The 17,317-nt window shown below is 57.8% G+C and overlaps 1 protein-coding gene across 11 annotated transcripts in view; it reads left to right on the forward strand.

The window, feature by feature from the left end:
* Positions 1 to 1,115: 1,115 nt before the first annotated feature.
* Positions 1,116 to 17,317, forward strand: part of PAX2 (paired box 2) — a 90,477-nt gene continuing 74,275 nt past the window's right edge. For 2 of the 11 annotated variants that reach the window (XM_070780664.1, XM_070780662.1), the window contains exons 1-6: positions 1,116 to 1,231; positions 1,546 to 1,669; positions 6,572 to 6,637; positions 12,184 to 12,294; positions 15,759 to 15,927; positions 16,653 to 16,850. In XM_070780664.1, the coding sequence (XP_070636765.1) occupies positions 1,208 to 1,231; positions 1,546 to 1,669; positions 6,572 to 6,637; positions 12,184 to 12,294; positions 15,759 to 15,927; positions 16,653 to 16,850 (692 nt within the window). In that variant the 5' untranslated portion in view covers positions 1,116 to 1,207. Of the gene's footprint in view, positions 1,232 to 1,545; positions 1,670 to 1,733; positions 1,885 to 5,698; positions 5,717 to 6,571; positions 6,638 to 7,465; positions 11,131 to 12,183; positions 12,295 to 15,758; positions 15,928 to 16,652; positions 16,851 to 17,317 lie in introns of those variants that run through there. The other 9 variants (XM_070780665.1, XM_070780663.1, XM_070780668.1 and 6 more) reach the window with 7 other exon arrangements.

The following is a 17,317-nucleotide window of genomic DNA, read 5'->3' on the forward strand; positions in this document are numbered from 1 at the left end:
GGAGTATGATTTTTTTTTAATTTAAGCTGGGGAGGGGAATTTCCTGGTGGTACAGTGGTTAGGACCCCAAGCTTTCATTGTCAAGGGCCCTGGTTCAACCCCTGGTCAGGGAACTAAGATCCCAAAACCTGTGCGTGGCAAAAAAAAAATTTTTTTTTTAAGTTGGGGAGCCATTATATGGGTTTGGCCTCTGGGTGCCTATGCCTCTCCAGTCCTGAGGTGCACAATCTTTTTGAAGGAACTTCAACTGAAGTATCTGGGACTCTCGCTAAAGAGCATCCATTACTAAGTGGTCTTGGTAGGCCTTTCGGACCTGGGCCTCGGTCCTTGCTTTGGTGCCTTCTGCCTGGAGCCTGGAGGTGTTTGTGCAGGAGATGGGACCAGCCACAGACCTCTGCCTGCACACTGGGGCTCACCCAGCACTTATCTTGCCTGCTTCTCAGTGTTACTCAGCATGTGTAAGCAAAGGCTGCAAGAGAGTGGGAGGCCCAGAGCAAGTGAGTGGGAGTGTGAAATGGGGAAGATGAGAAAAGAGTTCCTGGGGGGTAGAAGTGGGAGTAGTGGTGCTTGAGAAGTGTGTGAGTGTGTAAGAAGGAGTTAAGAGGGTGTGTGTGGGCAAAGTGGTGTAGAAGTTTGAGGGAGAACTTGTGACCAAGGTGTGAGAGGTGTAAATTCCAGGTTGGGAGAGCCCCGAAGTGGGACAAAGCTCAAGTGAGCCTTTGATCAGGGATGGAAAGCATGAGTGTGCTTGAGAGGTGTGAATCTGAGAGTCCAAGAAACTTGGAGTGAGAAGACCAGAATAATGCGGAAGGGGGTGGTTCAGACGGGTGGGCCTCTGAGCACAGCCGGAGCCAGGGAGGTTTCTGGGCTTTCTCCCTTTCTTCTGAGCCTGCCTCATCTCCTGAAGGCAGGGAAGCCAGAACCTTTTCCTTTTATTCTGATTTTTTTTTTTTTTAATGAAGAATGGAAAGAAAATTTGGAGCAGGAGAGGCTTGTAAGGGATTTAGCGAGCAGTTCCACAATGTATTGGCGACAAAGAGTGATTATGTCGCCCAAGAAAGTTGGGGTGCGTCTGTAGGAATCTTGGAAACATGTATTAAGACTAAGGCGTGTGTGGCAGGCGGCGGAGCAAGTGCTGGTGGAGAAAGTGGCAGGGGGCAAACGCTGAGCGTCGTGGAGAAGAGGAACGCACAAAGTTGGGGAACGCATGAGAGTGAAGACGCCCCTGCGTGTAAGGCTGGCGACTGACGGGAGCGAGTGACAGCGAAGAAGAGGGGGGTGGGGTGAGAGGGTGTGCCGGCGTCTAGGCTGGGGATTCGGTCTCTCGGTGCCTGCGGCAGCGCGGCGGCGGCTTGCCTGCGGCGAGCTCGGGGCCGGGGTGCGTGTGCGCGCGTGTGCGCGGGACGGAGAGCCTGGGGCTCTCGGGCGCGTGGCTGTGCCTCGGCGCGGCCGGCTGGGTGAGCGCGGGCGCGAGCGGAACGCACAGCCAAGGCGGCGGGCAGCCCAGGTTATCTGAGCCACTCGGTCTTGGGTGACTGCGCCCAGATCTCAGGGCGGCGGCGGCAAAGGCGAGACGCGCTGTCGGGCCGCAGAGAAGCCGAGAAGCGAGACCCAGGCCCAGACGGCAGCGGCGGGGAGCAGAGCATGGAACAGCGCGCGGGCCGGGCAGGTAAGAGCGAGGAGGACCCTGAGGCGCCACAGGCAAGGGGGTGACTGAAACGCACGGGGGCGGCCAACTGAGGACTCCACTTCTCTTTATTTCTGGTGCTTGCCGGGCGGCACGGCTGGGGACTGGGACCCTGGGGCCTCTTTCCCACCGCTGAGGCCTCCCGCCTTCCGTCCCAGTGTCCTCTAAACCGACGAAAAACTTTCCACCCAGAAAACGTGAGTTTTACAACTTCTCTTGGTCTCTTTGCAGAATCTGGCCTTTGCTCTCTTGCTTTGAGTTTAGGACTTGATCTTTCCCCTTTGCTTTCCTTCAGTGTAGAAATATTTTACCCGACTTCCCCCAAGTTGGGAGCACTGGGAAGGCCTTAGTTTCTAGTGGGGATGGAATGTGGGTGCATGTGCCTGTGTGCTAGTGGGTGGGGACAGGCTGTGTGCACAAGTGTCTGTGCACATGTGTGAGGGTCTTGTGTACTTGAGTATGAGCGAGAGTGTAAGCACTGGTGTAGATAAAGTGTGTGGAGAGAAGGTTCCTCCCAAAATAAACAACTCCAGGGAGGCCTGGGACAAGAAGAGGGATGGCAGGCCCCAGGGGACCCGAGTAGGGAGGAGAATCTGAAGCTCTTACCCAGCGGGCTAAGGCAGTGGAAGGCTGTTCTCCCTCTCTCTTTTCCCTCCCCCAGGACGGCCACCTCCACTGTCTGCCCACTAGGTTTCCTGATGAAGCACAGGGTGGAAAGCCAGGGACCCAAGTTTAGTTTCAGATTGTCAAGGAGGGAGAGGGTTGGATCAGGTTTCCAAGAGTTTTTCAAATAATACCACAGAGGTCAAGGACTAACTCCAGACCTTTTTGCCTCACTCCTCTCCTTCTCCAAATCACCTTCTTCCTCTCCCTCCTCCCCACATCTACCAGCTCAGGCTCTAGTTCTTTCAACTGCTTATCCACCCTCAGCACTGCCCTTTCTGTAGCTTCTTGGCCTAGTCCCTCGGCTACCTCCATTCCCTCTTGGGGGCCTTGTCCTCACTGGGGGAACTTGGGTCCTCAGGAGTGTCAACTGGGGCCTCTTGGGCTTTTAGGGATCTGGGCCACCCCTCCGCACCAGAGGTTTAAGTAGGGAGATCAATAGCAAACAGTTGTAATGATCTAATTAATTATGGCAAAATTAAAAGCGAGTACAAAATCAATCTCTGATGGTGTTGAAGATGGAATTCAATTGAGAGCCCATCTGTGCACCCCCTCGACCGTATAAATATGCAGCCCAAGGACAGACCTAATGGCTGGGCCTTCCTGGGAACCTCTCTCCCCCTTTCTTCCCCTCCTGCACAGAGCTTCTCTCTCCCTCTGAATCTATTTATTTTGCCTCCTACCGCCTCCTGCCCCCACCCCTCTTTCCTTCCCGGTCCTGTCTGCTCAGGCTCACGACACTCCCACTTTGCCATTTTCCCTCGTGGAAGGCGGCTCTCACTGCCTCGCAGGCCTGGGGTGTATGGACCTGGCTCCCAGTCCCTGTAAGTCTCCCGGAAGACACAGCCCGACCCAATCCCCAGAGCCTCGGGAAGGAGAAGGCAGAGCGGTGGGGGCATCCTGGGGCACCTCTCCGGGCCCTCATCTCAAGCTTCCTGGCGTTGGGGATACTCCACAAGAGGCGAGGGCGCTTACCCAGGGCCGCCTGCGCCTACCTGCATCTGCCCGATGATCCACTCTCCCGGCGCGGTCGGCCCGGCGGCCGGGGAAGACCGGCTGCGCATAGCATTCCAATTTTCCCTTCCCTCCTTTCCCCGCTTTGGCCGACGCGGGGATCACATTCCCGCCAGCCCAGCCGGGCCTTGGGGAAGGGTAGGGAGGAGCTGCGGAACAGGGCAGGAGGCAGGGCTGGGTCTGAGCAAGGAAATGTTTCCCTTCCAAGGCGCCTTCACTCTTTTTTCACTGCCTTCCTCCGGTCCCTCGGCTCTCCCCTCTTTTTTGAACACCTCTGGCCGAGGCACAGCACAAACCAGGACTCTGCGTGCCCTAGAGGGCCCCGGGTCCCCTCTTAGACCCATACGGCTGGTTCAAAATGAAGCGCAGGAGCGAGCGTGCCTGGAGGACGCGCTGGCGCAACCGGCGCAGACGGGTTTGCGAAGGAGGCGGGTTTTATTTAGTATCGCTGAGCCTGTCCGGAAACAGCGAAGACCACCAGGATAAAGCGAGGGAGGGGGTAACTGGAAAGGATCGGCTATCAGGTCAATTGTGGTTTTTGGCCATCGACGCCTCTACTCTCAGAACCATAAAAATAAGTCCTTTATTTAATAACCTTCCTTTTACTCCACTGGCCTGACCCAGCAGGTTCTCTGCCTCCTTGTCACTGATCCCCTGCCTCTCCCTCCTGTGGCTCTGGGCCCACGCTGAGTTCTCAGGGGTCTTTATCCCCCACCCCCACCCCTCCTACTCCCTACTCCTGCAGCCGGGCCCTCGGGGCCTGGGGGAGACACAGCCTGACGCCTCCCGCCCTCATTTGCCAGGCCTCCTCACCCCGTTATTAATTGCTGTGTTGACCTGCAGGATTGATTGGCGGCCCCGCTGGAAGAGGCTGCGGAGGCCTTGGCCTCGGTGCAGCCTCGGCTGAGGGCAGAGAGGGGAGGGGGAGGTGCTGGGTATGGGTCCTGAGCGCCTATCTCAGCCCCGCCTGGGACACAGCTGTTTGCCTAGACACTTACTCCACCTGCCTCACAGATCTTTCTCACCCTCACAACACTCACACACTCACAGGATCCCTTCACCAAGAGGCGTTCAGCCCTCAAGGAGACACATCAGAAATTCTCCATAGATTTAGAAATTGAAAGAGGCTTCCTCTCTCCATCAGTTTCTTCTCTACCTTCGTTATCCGCAGGTCTTAGACTTCCCGACCAGCCTGTTCAGACATAGCCGGAGTGAACTACTGAGACCTGGGCTTTTTCTCTGTCCGAGATATACTTTGTATCTCCCCCCACCCTCCCCGCCCCTCCTCCCAGGAACAGTTGCAGAAAGTTAAGAAACAATCCTGGATGCAGGTAACCCTTAAAGTCTCAGACCAAAGCACTTTCTCTAGAAAGAGTTCGTGCCCCGACTCTAGAGGGATTCGGTTAAGCCCTTTTGTTTCAAGTTCGGTGGATGGACCGCTCTGGACCGCGCAGGATAGAGGGCGGAGGCTTGTGGCAGCCAGGGATAAGGGTCTGACCCAAAGGCGAAGGCCCTCCCCTCTCCACCCCTCCCCCCTTCCTTAAACCGAGTCGCGCGCGCGCACGTGCGCGCGCACAGACACACAAACACACGACCCCACAGACACAGCAACACCCCGCTGCCCGATTCCAGGCCACAGGCCCTCCGGCTTGGAAGCCAAGCGATAGTGAGCCCCCGGGACATCCCAGTTCCAGGCTGGGGTGGGCAGAGGCGACAGGGGCAGACGACCCTCGGCCGGTCCCCAGAGAGACCCCTTTTCCTTGGTACTCTCCCCGTCTCATCAGCCCTTCTCTCCCCACCGTGGTACCCTCTCCCCTCCGCTCCGGTCCTTTGTCTCCGGCCACTTAGCGGCGCCGAGCAGCCTGGCCCCTGCCTGGGCGGCCCTGCCCCTGGCTTCCCTGTTTGGCTGGCGGGGCTCCCCCTGCCTTCCTTACCCGCTCTCGGCTCTGGCGCGTTCTCCGCCTGCTCCTCACGTCCGCACAGCTGCTGGAAGAGGAGGCAGGGAGGGCGGGAGCGCCGCGGACGGATCCGAGAGAGTAGATTTGGTGCTTGCTGCAACTCGAAGAAAACTCAGCCCGCCCCTCTTCAACTATTCCTCAGCGCCTCGGAGCCGCGCGCCCTCGCCCGCGTTTGGCCCCTTCCTTTCCTTGTACGTTGGCGGTGGCTATTTCACTTCCCCGGTCTGCCCAGCATCTGAAGTTGCGTTCCCCCTGCCCTGTACTCCGTTGCCTTTTGGTTTTCCGCATGTTACCTTCTGTCCCCTTCCTCCGCAGCCCCCTCCTTGGCGGTGGCTTGGAAGGTGTCGCTGGGGACGTCCGAGGTCCGCCGGCACAATCGCCCTTCACCAGCCAGGTCAGGCTCAGGGCTCAGGGCCTGGCTGAGAAGAGGGTTAATCATTACTCGCCACAGACCCTCAGCCTCACTGGGACTCTCTCACCCTGGGGGAGGAAGTGAAGAGGGCAGATGGCCAGGTGGGCACCTCGGCTTGGCCCCAACCAGCCTCCTAGGCCCTTCCAGAGACACGTGCCTTCTCTGGTCCCTCAGCACCTTTCACATCCCTTTCTTTTCCTCCTCTCTCCCTTCTTCCACTCCTACCCTTGGTCAGGCCTCTCCCTGCCAGCTTATCTCCGCTCTGGCTTTGGCAGGTTGACTGCAGGTCCTGGGAGGAACAACTTTCTTTGTTTGGAACCGAACTGGACGGGATTTCCTTACTGTCTCCACCAGCAAGCCACTTCCTCCCAACCATTTTGCCCAAAGGGGACCACGCCTGAGGCCACACTTAACCTGGGCTGTTGGCCGAGGGGTGGGGGTGGGTATTTAACTGATCCTCTAGCAGTTGCAGTGGGGAGAGGGGCGCAGGAAGAAGTGGGAATGGAAGAAAGGCAGGGAAAAAAAAGTAGAGTGATGAACATGGACAAGGGTGCATTTCGACAACAGAAAGAAAAAAGTCTGAAAGGGAGGAACACAGAAAGGAAAGCAGTGAGGAATCCTCTTTACCTTTATAGGGTAGAAGTTGGATGAGAAACATCACCCCCTGCCCTACCCGAGTGCCTAGATCCCTCTCTTCCCTCTTTGTGAAAGGTTAAGTGTTCAGAAAGTTAGGCACTTATTCCTCAATCTACTGTAGACATGTTGGTTTTTAAAATGCTTTCCTATTGGCTAACTCCATGGAGAAGCAAGACAGGTGGAATTATCCCTATTTTACAGGCAAGAAAACTGAGGCTCAAAGAGGCAAAGGGACTGTGCACGTGGAAGCTATTGCTCCTTCCCTGGGTGAGTGGCCCCTTAGCTGTGCAGGGGTCTAGAAGCAGAGGGGGAGGGCTGGCTGTGTCCTGGAGTACTAGAGCCTCACTGGGCCTCTTGTGTCCCCCTCACCGCCTCTAGCTTGTTCTCTGTTGTACAGAGAATTCATTACGTTACCTCCTACCCTATAGCTTTGCTGGCCCAGTTTCTCCTGGCTTGACAGTTTTTGTGTTTTGTTTTTTTTTTTCCCTGCTCCCCAGTCCGGTGGCCCACTGGCGGCAGCCACCTGGCAGGCCCGTGCCGCTAAGAGGCCGCTTTGGTGGCCAAGTGGCTTGCATTGTCGTTTCTCGTCAAAGGGACTGTGAAGGGCCGGCAGGTCGCTAGGACCTCTTGTGAGGAAAAGCCGGGTTAAAGGAGGAGGGGCCGGGGAGGATAAAGGCGCAGCACGTGCGCCCGGCCTCCTCAGGACCAACAGACAGAGCGGGCGGGGCCAGCCGGGAGTCAGGCCCCCCGGGCTTCACGCAGGGAGCCCAAATATTGGGAACAAAAGCGGGGAAAGAAGAGTGAGCGCAGGAGGGAGGGAGGGAGCAAGGGAGGGAGCGAGGAAGCAGAAATTAGGGGGTCTTAGATGAAAAAAAAAGAAAGTAGCTTTAGGGGGAATGTGCCGTGGAGTGTGAAATTGCAGCCCATGGTGCTCCATATTGTACCAGAAGCTCTTCCAAAAAAAAAAAACCATCCTCCAACGTGACCAGAGGGCTAGGAAGGGGGAGGGGCGGGGAGAGAAGCGGGAGGAGGAGGAGAAAGGGTCGGGCCGGAGCTGGTCAGGGCGAGCTGGAGTGGGGCCCGAGTGCGTGAGCCTGCCGCTTGGGACCTGATCCCAGAGAGGATGCGCCCCAGGGGCACCCCGGGACCCTGGGGGCCAGTGGGCCTTGGCTGTCCAAGACTTAGATTGTCAGTCGAACTTTTTTTTTCTTTTCTTGTAATTTTTTTTTCTGGTGGTGGTGACTTCCAAAACTAGGAATAATTCTGAAAAGGAGCTTGGCTGTGGACCTGATGCTCTGCTCCACCCTCCTCTCTTCCCTCCTCTGTTTTCGCTTTTCTTCCCTTTGGACTAGTTTTGTTTTTTTTGTTTTTTTCCCCCTTGGTTCTAAACAGCTTTCCCCGCCTTGAACTTTAATGCATTTAATTTGGTCCGCACTGTGGGGAGCATTTCCTAGGGAGATACATTTAATTTCGGAATTTCTAATCCCCTCACTCAGAGCCCCAGCCCTGGCTCCCCTTGCCGCTCCCCTGGAGGTGGAAGGAGTGGAAGGAGGAAGGCTGGCCGAGGTGTCCAGGAGGGGCATGACTGAGATGCTCCCTGGGCCCCCACCAACCCCTCCCCTCAGAGGCCCAGCCACCTTCCCCAACTGCTCCAGGTCAGGCATCCAGGCCCTGGGTCAGGGCCCTGCCTGCAGAGGGTAGGCAGCCAACCCTCAGCCTTTCTTCACCAGGGCAGAAAGCACTGGGCCAGACTAGGGAATTCAGTCCAGTAAATTACATGGGAAACGTGAAAAGGAGCCGAAGGATTGTGTAGGGAGAGGGTGCAATTAGGGGTAGCGGACAGGGTTTTGAGCACTTCAGTTCAAGCACAGTCTACCCAGAAATGCATCTGGGAGCTCTGGGTGCTAGTTGCTCTTGGCTTGGGGTGCCTTTGTGTGTGTATGCTGTGGGGGAGGAGAGAGAAGCTCAGTGGAGACCATAGCCTCGAAGACACCTACACCCGGCAGAGTAGGCAGGAGACAGCCGGAGAGTCAGGCGGCCAGTGCTCATCAGCGAGGAAGGAGGCAAGGGCGGGGGCGCCAGGCGCCCAGCGAGTCTGGCAGGGAAGGGAGCAGAGAAGGTGAAGGAGCAGAGATCCACAAGGAAGATTTATTGGGCAGATCAGATGCACAGAGGCGGCTAATGAAGCAAATCCCGAGATGGGTATCAGAGCAACTCCCCAAAAGTTTATTTGCCTTTAAATTTCCGCAGGGAGGCGGGCGCCTTGTTTGAAGTGTAAATGCCCCTAGGTTGGGGGGGTGGAAGGGCCGCTTTGAAAACACCAGAGAGAAAAGGTTCATTTAGAGGCAGACGGGAAAAGCAACCAACCCTGACAGGTCGGAGCCCGGGTTGTGTTTGGGGGTGGGTTGTTTTCTTTCTTTTTCTTTCTTTTCCTCTTCTTTCCTTTTTTTCCTTTCTGGCTTTTTCTCCCCCTCTCCTCCTCTACTAAGACTATAGAAGAAGAAAGGGAAGAACAGGAAAGAGAACATCAGAGGGAGAGACCAGCGCCTCTGGAGAGTAATCTGTGCCAGCCCTTCAGCCTGGAGCCCTGGGAGAAGGCAGGGGCTTGACTAAAAGGGTTTCTAATCATCATGGAATATTGCTCTTTGGTTTTCTAGGTCCTTGAATGGGCTGGAGCCAAAAAGGAAGCTGCCAGGGGCTGGCTTGGTGGGAGGGTGGATGTCCAGCTGGCGTAGTGCAGGGAAAAGTGTCTCAGGAGCAGGGCGAGTGGGGTTCTGGAGTCTCAGGGACTACCTGGGAACTGGACTGTCATGGAAGGGTCTTCACTTCTCAGGGGGTACATGTCAAGTATAGGTGTGTGAGCGTAACTTCCAGCACACTTTGTGCACTGTCTCCTTCCTTACAAGAGAAGAAAATCCCTCTTCCTTGGTATGTAAAAAAAGCCTGTTGTCTGCACCCAGACTTCTTCATAGTTTGTGTAACCTAAGGATATGGCTGGCTGATTCTAGAAAAATCTGAGTCTCTGTGCAGACAGGGGTGCTGTCCACTGTCCAGTTTTTCCAAGAGTTCAGACTCCCTAAGACAACTTCCTAGACCAACATAAGGAGACCTGGGGCAAAGGGCTCCTTTAGTATTGAGCTCCTTCTCAGTGAAGAAGACCCTTCTTCCATGCGGGGGGGGGCCCCCTCATCTCAATTGTGACTTAATTACCTCCCTGAAAGAAGCCCGAAGCTGTACTAGCTAATATCACCCGAGAGCCCCTTGCTCCCAGGCCCGAGAGCCATTCCCTTTAGGCTGCCAGGAACGGTTTTCCTTTCTCGCTCCCCACACCAAGTTAGTGCGTGTTCGTGGGACTGTGAGGCCAAAGGAAACCCAGGAGCGCCATCTGCAGGTCTCGAGAGGAAGAGACTGACCTTCGGGGCTGGACCCTGCGTCTTTCATCTCCCGCCGGAGGGAACCAGCTGGGCCGCCCAAGGGATGTGGGGCTGAGAGCTGGGAAGGTGGGGGCAGGTGGGGAGGAGACTTTTCCTTCCAGAAGTTACTCCGCAAGTGGATTAAACGAACTGGGCTCCGGAGGATCCAGGAAGGAGAGGAAATGCCAGGATCCCAGCAGATCCGACCTTCTAAAGAGTGGGGAGCTTGAAACCCTGTGGGTCTGAACCTGGCCCAAACTGGCCCAAGGATGAAGGGAGTTCTGAAAACCCCCGTGCAAGAGGCCTTATAGGAGTTTCCTCCTACCTGAGTCGGAGCGGGGGGTGAGGGGGGGGCCGCCGCGTTCGGCCCCCAACCTAGCTGCAGCCTAGGTTCCGGACAGAGAGACAGCGGCTTGAGTCCGCGGCTCTTCTGCAGGCGCCAGGGTCAGCAGGCAGGGGCCAGAGTTGCCTCCAGTACCGGCTGCAAGAGCGCATCGCGGGCTTCCCTGAGCCGCCCTTTTGCAGACCCAGGAAGGTGGCAGGGTGCGGAGACAGCGAAGGAGGGAGAGAGTTAAAACATCAGCTGAAGTGCCAAGATGATTTATGACAGGAGGGAAAATATTTCATAAAGATCTCCCGGATATTCTGTACTTAACCAGTTAGGAGACAAAGGGCTTCTCCTGCCTGGTGCGTGCGAGAGCTAACCTGAGCGAGCGAGCGAGGGAGCGAGTGCGGACGAGGGCTGCGGCGGCTTGGCCGGGTCGAGCGCGCAGCGCCTCCTGCGCTGGCTCTGGATCCGCCGAGCTGGCAGCGGGCGGCGCTCAGCCTCGTTCGCAGCCTCTTCTCCCCAGCCGGGGAGAGCGAGCCTCGATCTCCCGCCTCCTCTGCCGCCAGCGACCGGTCGTTCTGCACTGTCTCCCTAAGCCCCCTCCCCGGCCACCCGAGGGTCCAGGAGCCAAGTCCCCGGGTTCCCGCACCGTCCGTTGGGTCCCACTGAGGCAGGTGGGTCCCCGCCGGAGGTCTCCAGCTCGATTCTACACTGAGCGTTCTGGACTGTCCAGACCCCTTTAGGCAAGGGGACGAGGGAAGCCTTGCACGCAGCCGAGAGTGGGACGGGAGAGGACAAATTGCCGGACACTTTGCCCCGGAATGAGAATTGGGGGTGTGGGGTGGGGAGGTACCTCAGGAGGGACAGGCGAAAGGGAAGGACCAGAGAGAGGAAGGAAGAACCAGGAGGAACGGAAGGGAACTCAGCTGAGAGTAGCGGGGGGAACAGGACTAGGGATGCGGACCGAGCTGGGGGCTCCGTGGCTCATGCGGGCTCTGGCCGGTGGATGGCAGGGCTGGGTGAGTTGAGACTTCGAGCCGGATTCGGAGCGTGGCGCGCTCTGCGGCCCTCTGTCGTTACCTGAATATTCATTAGACTGGCCGTTCTTTATCCTTATCTAACGTTTATCTTATCGGCGAGTTTCGTTTCTCAGTGTAGTTTTAATCCCAGGCTCCCCTTCCCCCTCCCCCTGGCCCACTCCCCTCCCTCCCTCTTCCTTCGCCCGCTGCTCTCTCCCTCCCTCCCGTTTCCCCCTCCCCTGCCCTCCCCTCGCCGGCACCGGAGTGACAGGCGCGGGGCCCTCCTCGCCGAAGCTCCGGGCTCCGGCGCTGGCGAATCACAGAGTGGTGGAATCTATTGCCTTTGTCTGACAAGTCATCCATCTCCCAGCGCGGGGAGGGGGAGGGGGTCTGGAGGGGGCTTTGCAGCTTTTAGAGAGAGACACACCGGGAGCCCAGGCTCCAGTCTGCGGCCGAGTCTTCTCGCAAACTCAACCCACCTGGGGCCAGTCCAGTGCTGCCGGCGTTGTTCGGCTCCCTCCCTCCCTCCCGGCCCTTCGGCCGCGGCGGCGCGCGCAAGCCTTTTCCGGGGGCGGGGGCCCGGCTCGCGCTCTCCCCTCCCGAAGGCGCCGACTCGGACATCCCGAGGATTGCTACTTCTTTGCCAACTTCTTCAACTCACCAGCACTTGGAGCGGCCCGGCTCCCCGCCCGGCGCCCTCGGGCCGCCCCTGCTCCTCGCCCACTCCCGACTGCCGCCTCTGGATGCCCGGGTTCCAGGGGAGCTGAGCGAGCCGTCTCCCCGCCCAGCCTCAGCCCTGGCCGCAGCTGCCGCGCGCGCCATGCGCCCCCAGGTCCCCCCGGTTCGGCCTGCCGCCCCGGGGCCGTTCTGCTGACCGTCCATCCCCGCGCCCCGACGGTGGGAAGTTGCGGCCGCTGCGGTTGCGAGCTCCGACCGGCCCGGGAGGAGTCCCCGCGGGGAGCGCAGCGCAGCGCCCCCCGCTCTCGAGCGCCGGGTCGCAGCCGGGAGCCCACTCACCCTCCCCCCCCCCCGTCCCTCCCTTTTCTCCTCAAGTCCTGAAGTTGAGTTTGAGAGGCGACACGGCGGCGGCGGCCGCGCTGCTCCCGCTCCTCTGCCTCCCCATGGATATGCACTGCAAAGCAGACCCCTTCTCCGCGATGCACCGTGAGTACCGGCGCCCGGCTCCTGTCCCAGCTCGGGGCTCCCCGTCCCACCCTAGCCTGTCCTGTCCTGTCCTGTACTGTCCTGAGGCGTCTCTGGCCTCTTATGCTCAGGTCACATCTTGGAGGCCACCCTGGCTTCTCCTAGTCCCCACTTTTCGTTCTTCCTCTTTCTCCCATTTCTCGGTATATCTAAAGACCCTTCTCTTCCTTCTGCCTTATGTCACTCATACTTCTCCTACTACCTGCCTTCCTACCTCCCGGGTGCCCATCCTTTCTTCCTTCCTTCCACCTGCTTCTTCTTAAATAGTGGATCCACAGCCCATGACCCTGGCTCCAACCACCGCTCCCCTGGCCACCCTCTTGCCTGGGGCTGGGAGACTAATGGGCAGGCAGTTTTTAGGGTTTTTTGTTATGCTTACTTTGTTTTCTCTCTCTGTTTGCCTCCCCATCCTTCCTCTCATCTGTACCTTTCTCGAACTTAGAGTGTGGTTGTCCAGGAGAAGACTCACCGCACAGGCAGCCTCAGTGTCAGGACAATCAGGCAGAAGAGCGTGGGGGTGGGGTGCCCCCTCCTGACCCTCAGCTCCCAGCTTCTCCTGGCCCTACCAGCCCAGGCAAGGCTTCATTCGGGCTGGTTTGAAATACTTCCTTTCTCATCTTTTCTTTCTTGCCTTCCATCCTACTTCCCCTCTGGTGTCCTGGAGTTGGGAGTCTGAGATTGGCCGGACCTGGTGGTCATCTTTCTCTACCTTTCCTGGGGAGATGCTCTAAAAACAAAGAGGGGTTCCAAGGAGAAATCGAAGTCAGCGAGAATCACATAGAAAAGCCTTCCAGGCGGTCCCAAAGCTTTGCTCTCCTTCTAGTTCTAAACACTCCTTGCCAGTCTCCCACTCCCTGGTAAGGATGATCCAGCCAGTAACCTGGCCAGGGGATCAGAAAAGAGGGAGAAAAGGAGGTGAGAAGAACAAAAGGAAGGCAAATGCCAAAGCTGGGGAGAAAGGAGAGAGAAACCAAAACCAGGGCTAAGAAAGAGCAAGAAAACAGAAAAAAAAAATGTTACAGGAAAAAAGAGAAGGGGAGAAAATAAATTTAAAATAGGAAAGGAGGACTATTTAAATTTGAATTTATCTAATTCTTGTCCTATGTCTTTAGCTTGGAAAACAATTCAGAGATTTTTTTTTTTTTGCAGGCTTTTTCCGCCCCCCCCCCCAAAGGTAAATAGATTCTAAATAGAAAACTTCTCTGTAGATTAATAATCAAGGATGATTTGTAACTTTTCACAAGGAAACTTTTTAGAGCTGGCTTGGATCTGTGCTTTGGACAAGAGAGCCCAGGAGGGAGGGAGAGCTGCATTTTTCTCTAAGCATTTATTTAGCATATATATGTATATATATGCTTTTAAAAGTACTCCTGGGATAAAATATATTTCCCTAAATAATTTCCAAGCATACACAGGAAATCCAAGCCAGAGACCTCCGGCTGCCGCCGGTTTGTGCGAGCCGAGCCTGAAATCCTGTCTCCTTTTCGGAGGGAGTGGAACCAGGCTACCACACCGTCTTCGCCCAGCCAGCCGGCCTCCTGGCCCCGCTGCCTCTGCTCTTTCTCTCCTCTCTCGCCGATTCCGCGGGTGAACTGCCGAGTCCTGGCCGCCCACTGGGTACCACTTTGAAGCCCAAAGGGGAGCAAGGCGAGCCGAAGGTGGTCGAAGGAAGGGCGAGATCGCGGCGCGGGCTAGCCGGCCAGCAGCGGCAGCCGGAGTCGGCGCCGGCGGCGGCGGTGGCGCAGTCTAGGCCCGACTCAGCACCGGCCCTCGGCCCCAGCCCTGGACTCCCGCGGTACCCCCTTTCTTTCCCCACCCCTTAGATTGGGGTCGAGGGGCCGGGCCCGGAGCCCGGGGAGGCTGAATTATTCATCTTTAATCTGCCCGCAGCTGCCGCCTTTTCATACTGGTAACGCGAGTTCTCCCGGGGCCTAAATTATTGATGGTCGGCTTTGGAGGGAGGGGAGGGGTGAGGAGTGGGGCTAGAGGTAGGGAACCTCGCATGGGTGAGGGGTAGGGTAAGAGGCTTCGGCCTCCCCCGGCCTGGAGATTGGAGGCCTCTCCCTAGAGGTTGAGCCGGCCCCTATTCTCGGTCCCCCCAGAAGGGGACGAGAGAGCAGCGAGCCGGGTGCAGGTGTCCCCGCTTTCTCCGAAAGTCGCCAGAGGCCAGCAGGACAGGGCTGCAGGTTGTTGGTCCGGTCAGGTCGGACTCTGCCGCTAGAACTCTGTGCTTGGATTGCTCAGTAACTGCGACTGCGTGTTGATGGCTCTGGGTGCAGGATTTCTTGACTGCTGTGAGTCAGGGAGAATGGGGCGCCAGGCAGCGCCTTCAGGCCTGGCATCTGGCGACCACCTTGGCTCCGAGGTTGGGCGCCTGCAGTAGGAGTCAGGTTGGAGACCCAGCACCCTCCTCTTGCCCAGGAGAGCAAACGCCCTTGTTGTTCCCTTTCCTGAGCGGCAGCGGAGGTCTAAAAGGTCAGAGGAACGCGAGCTGGCTGAGGCTGGCTGCACAGGGTGCCCTGTGAACCTTGAGCCCACCTAGGTGACCTGTACCATGCGTCCTGGGCGAGGCGATGGGTCCCCAGCCTGGCGCAGCGCTGCAGGAGAATGAACCCAAGCAGTCTGCATTCTGTGGTTGCTAGCGGGCACCTCACGGCTCTCCACTGCCTCCCTGTCTCAGAGCGCAGCAGACTCTGGGCCCCTGCCTCTACAGCCTAGCCCCTTCCTTCCTTCAGTTGGCTTTCTTTGAACTTTAAACACTAGGCAGGGGGGAAAATATGGCTCCCCAAATACCTAAAGATAAAAACATAAAGGAAAGAAAAACTCCCTGCCCCCCCCCAAAAAAAATCACAATAAAAACACGGGGAAAGATGTAGGAAGACTCCAATTCCAAATAAATACAAGGAAATAGGGAGCAGAGGGGAGAATGTCAGGGACTTAGCTCCTATCCTACCCAACACCCCAGAATCATCCACGTCCAAGCACGCTCCGACAACTCCCTCTCGCCTGCGGCTCAGGCGGGATTCCGCACGGTCCTCCGCCCGGCCCTCTCTTGCCTACATTCTTTCCTGCCGGCTTTGATTCCCACTTGGCTGCTTTTCTCCCCTTCTTCCCCCTTTACCCCCTCTCGCCCCGCTGCCCATCCCTTCCTCACTTTCTCCCTGGCATCGTACCGGTTTTCGAGTCGCGCGTCCTTTCCCAGCCCGCCGCCCAGCCTCTGCGCTTCCGCGTCTCTACAGCCCCGCGGCTCCCTGTCCCTAATCCCCTGCATTGTGATCGGCGTCCGCCGTTCGCCCGCGAGCCCAGGAACATGCCCTCCCGCCCTGCCTGCTCCCTTCGCCCATCCTGGGCCGCGCGCGGACCCTGACTAATGGCCGGTCCCTGCTGTGTGTGGGGTGTTGTGTCTTTTTCTTGTCTCTCCCCAGCAGGGCACGGGGGTGTGAACCAGCTCGGGGGGGTGTTTGTGAACGGCAGGCCCCTGCCCGACGTGGTGAGGCAGCGCATCGTGGAGCTGGCCCACCAGGGCGTGCGGCCCTGCGACATCTCCCGGCAGCTGCGGGTCAGCCACGGCTGTGTCAGCAAAATCCTGGGCAGGTGAGGGTCGTGGAGCCGCCCCTGAGAGATGCCCCCGTCTGCTTCGCGGGCTGGACAGCCCTGGGTCTCCAGCTGAGGGCTTGGCTAAAAGTGCAGGTCGCTAGCGGGCGTGGGAGATCCCTGACTGGGGCTGTCTGGAGAGCGGCTCCTTTTGGCAAGGGCACGCAGGTGGTGACTGCGGCCCCAGAAGCGCCGTCCAGCGCGCTTGCCAGGCTCCAGCGTCCTCCCTGGGAGAGAGCCGGATTCCTGTCTTCAGAAACGGAAGGACAGCTCTTCTCTTTGGAAGGGAGGGTTGGATGAATAGGGTAAAGGTAAAGATGGGTGCCCCGAGAAAAGAAGAATCAGCTTGAGAGGTGCAAGGTTAGTCCTGGTTCCCACAGGGGCCCTGTGCTCAGTGGGAATGGGCGGGAGGCCTCCAAGTGCTGTTCCTCCCGCTCTTCTCATATGAAAGGCCAGGCTTCCCCCATCGCCTATTGCAGCTGCTGTGTGTGCAGCCTTTGGTTTGACCACCTTCCAGGAGAGAGCGTCCCTGTTGTCCCTGCCCTCATCCTCCGATGTATCCCTGCCTTAGCCGAGTGGCTCTGGAAGCCCACTCAGACACGCTAGGTCTTTTCCCTCCGCACCACCGCCTGCTGCGGGAGAGTGGCTCAGCGGCTCCAGAGCCTGCAGCCCCACTCTCTGCCACCACCTGCTTCTCACTGACCCTGCTTGCTTTCCCCGTGCAGGTACTACGAGACCGGCAGCATCAAACCCGGAGTGATCGGTGGCTCCAAGCCAAAAGTGGCAACACCCAAAGTTGTGGACAAGATTGCTGAATACAAGCGACAGAACCCAACTATGTTTGCCTGGGAGATCCGGGACCGGCTTCTGGCAGAGGGCATCTGTGACAACGACACAGTGCCCAGCGTCTCTTCCATCAACAGGTGAGTAAGCTACGCTGGGCTGCAGGGTGGGGCTCCCATGCACCAGAGTTTCTCCCAGCTCCAGCTTCATTCTTTCTCCAGCCTCTGCCTGCCCTTGCTCCTAGGCCCCCAGGTCCTTTGGGCAGGGAGAGGGGACCTGGGAGGCAGAGAGAAAGACAGACAGACAGGGCTGTCTCCAGCTCAGGACTGGGTATTTCCTGCCAGGCTTCTCCCGCCGGAGTCCTGGAAATGAATCCAAGTGTTTGTGGTAATTAAGACTCCAAGATTACGAGCCTCGGTATCTAGAGACAATCACAGCCCACAGCTGAAGCCTTTAAAATGACCAGTGTCCTATTCATGGCCTCTAAACAGACTTTCCTTTCTAAAGGCATGCTCCCTTCCCCAGGGCAGCCACCTGTCCTGGCTCCCCACCTCCCCCCACCCATCATCTTTGCTGACTCCTATAAAGGTGGCCTTGGGAACCCAGG

Source organism: Bos indicus, chromosome 26 (assembly GCF_029378745.1).
Source record: "Bos indicus isolate NIAB-ARS_2022 breed Sahiwal x Tharparkar chromosome 26, NIAB-ARS_B.indTharparkar_mat_pri_1.0, whole genome shotgun sequence".
NCBI lineage: Eukaryota > Metazoa > Chordata > Mammalia > Artiodactyla > Bovidae > Bos > Bos indicus.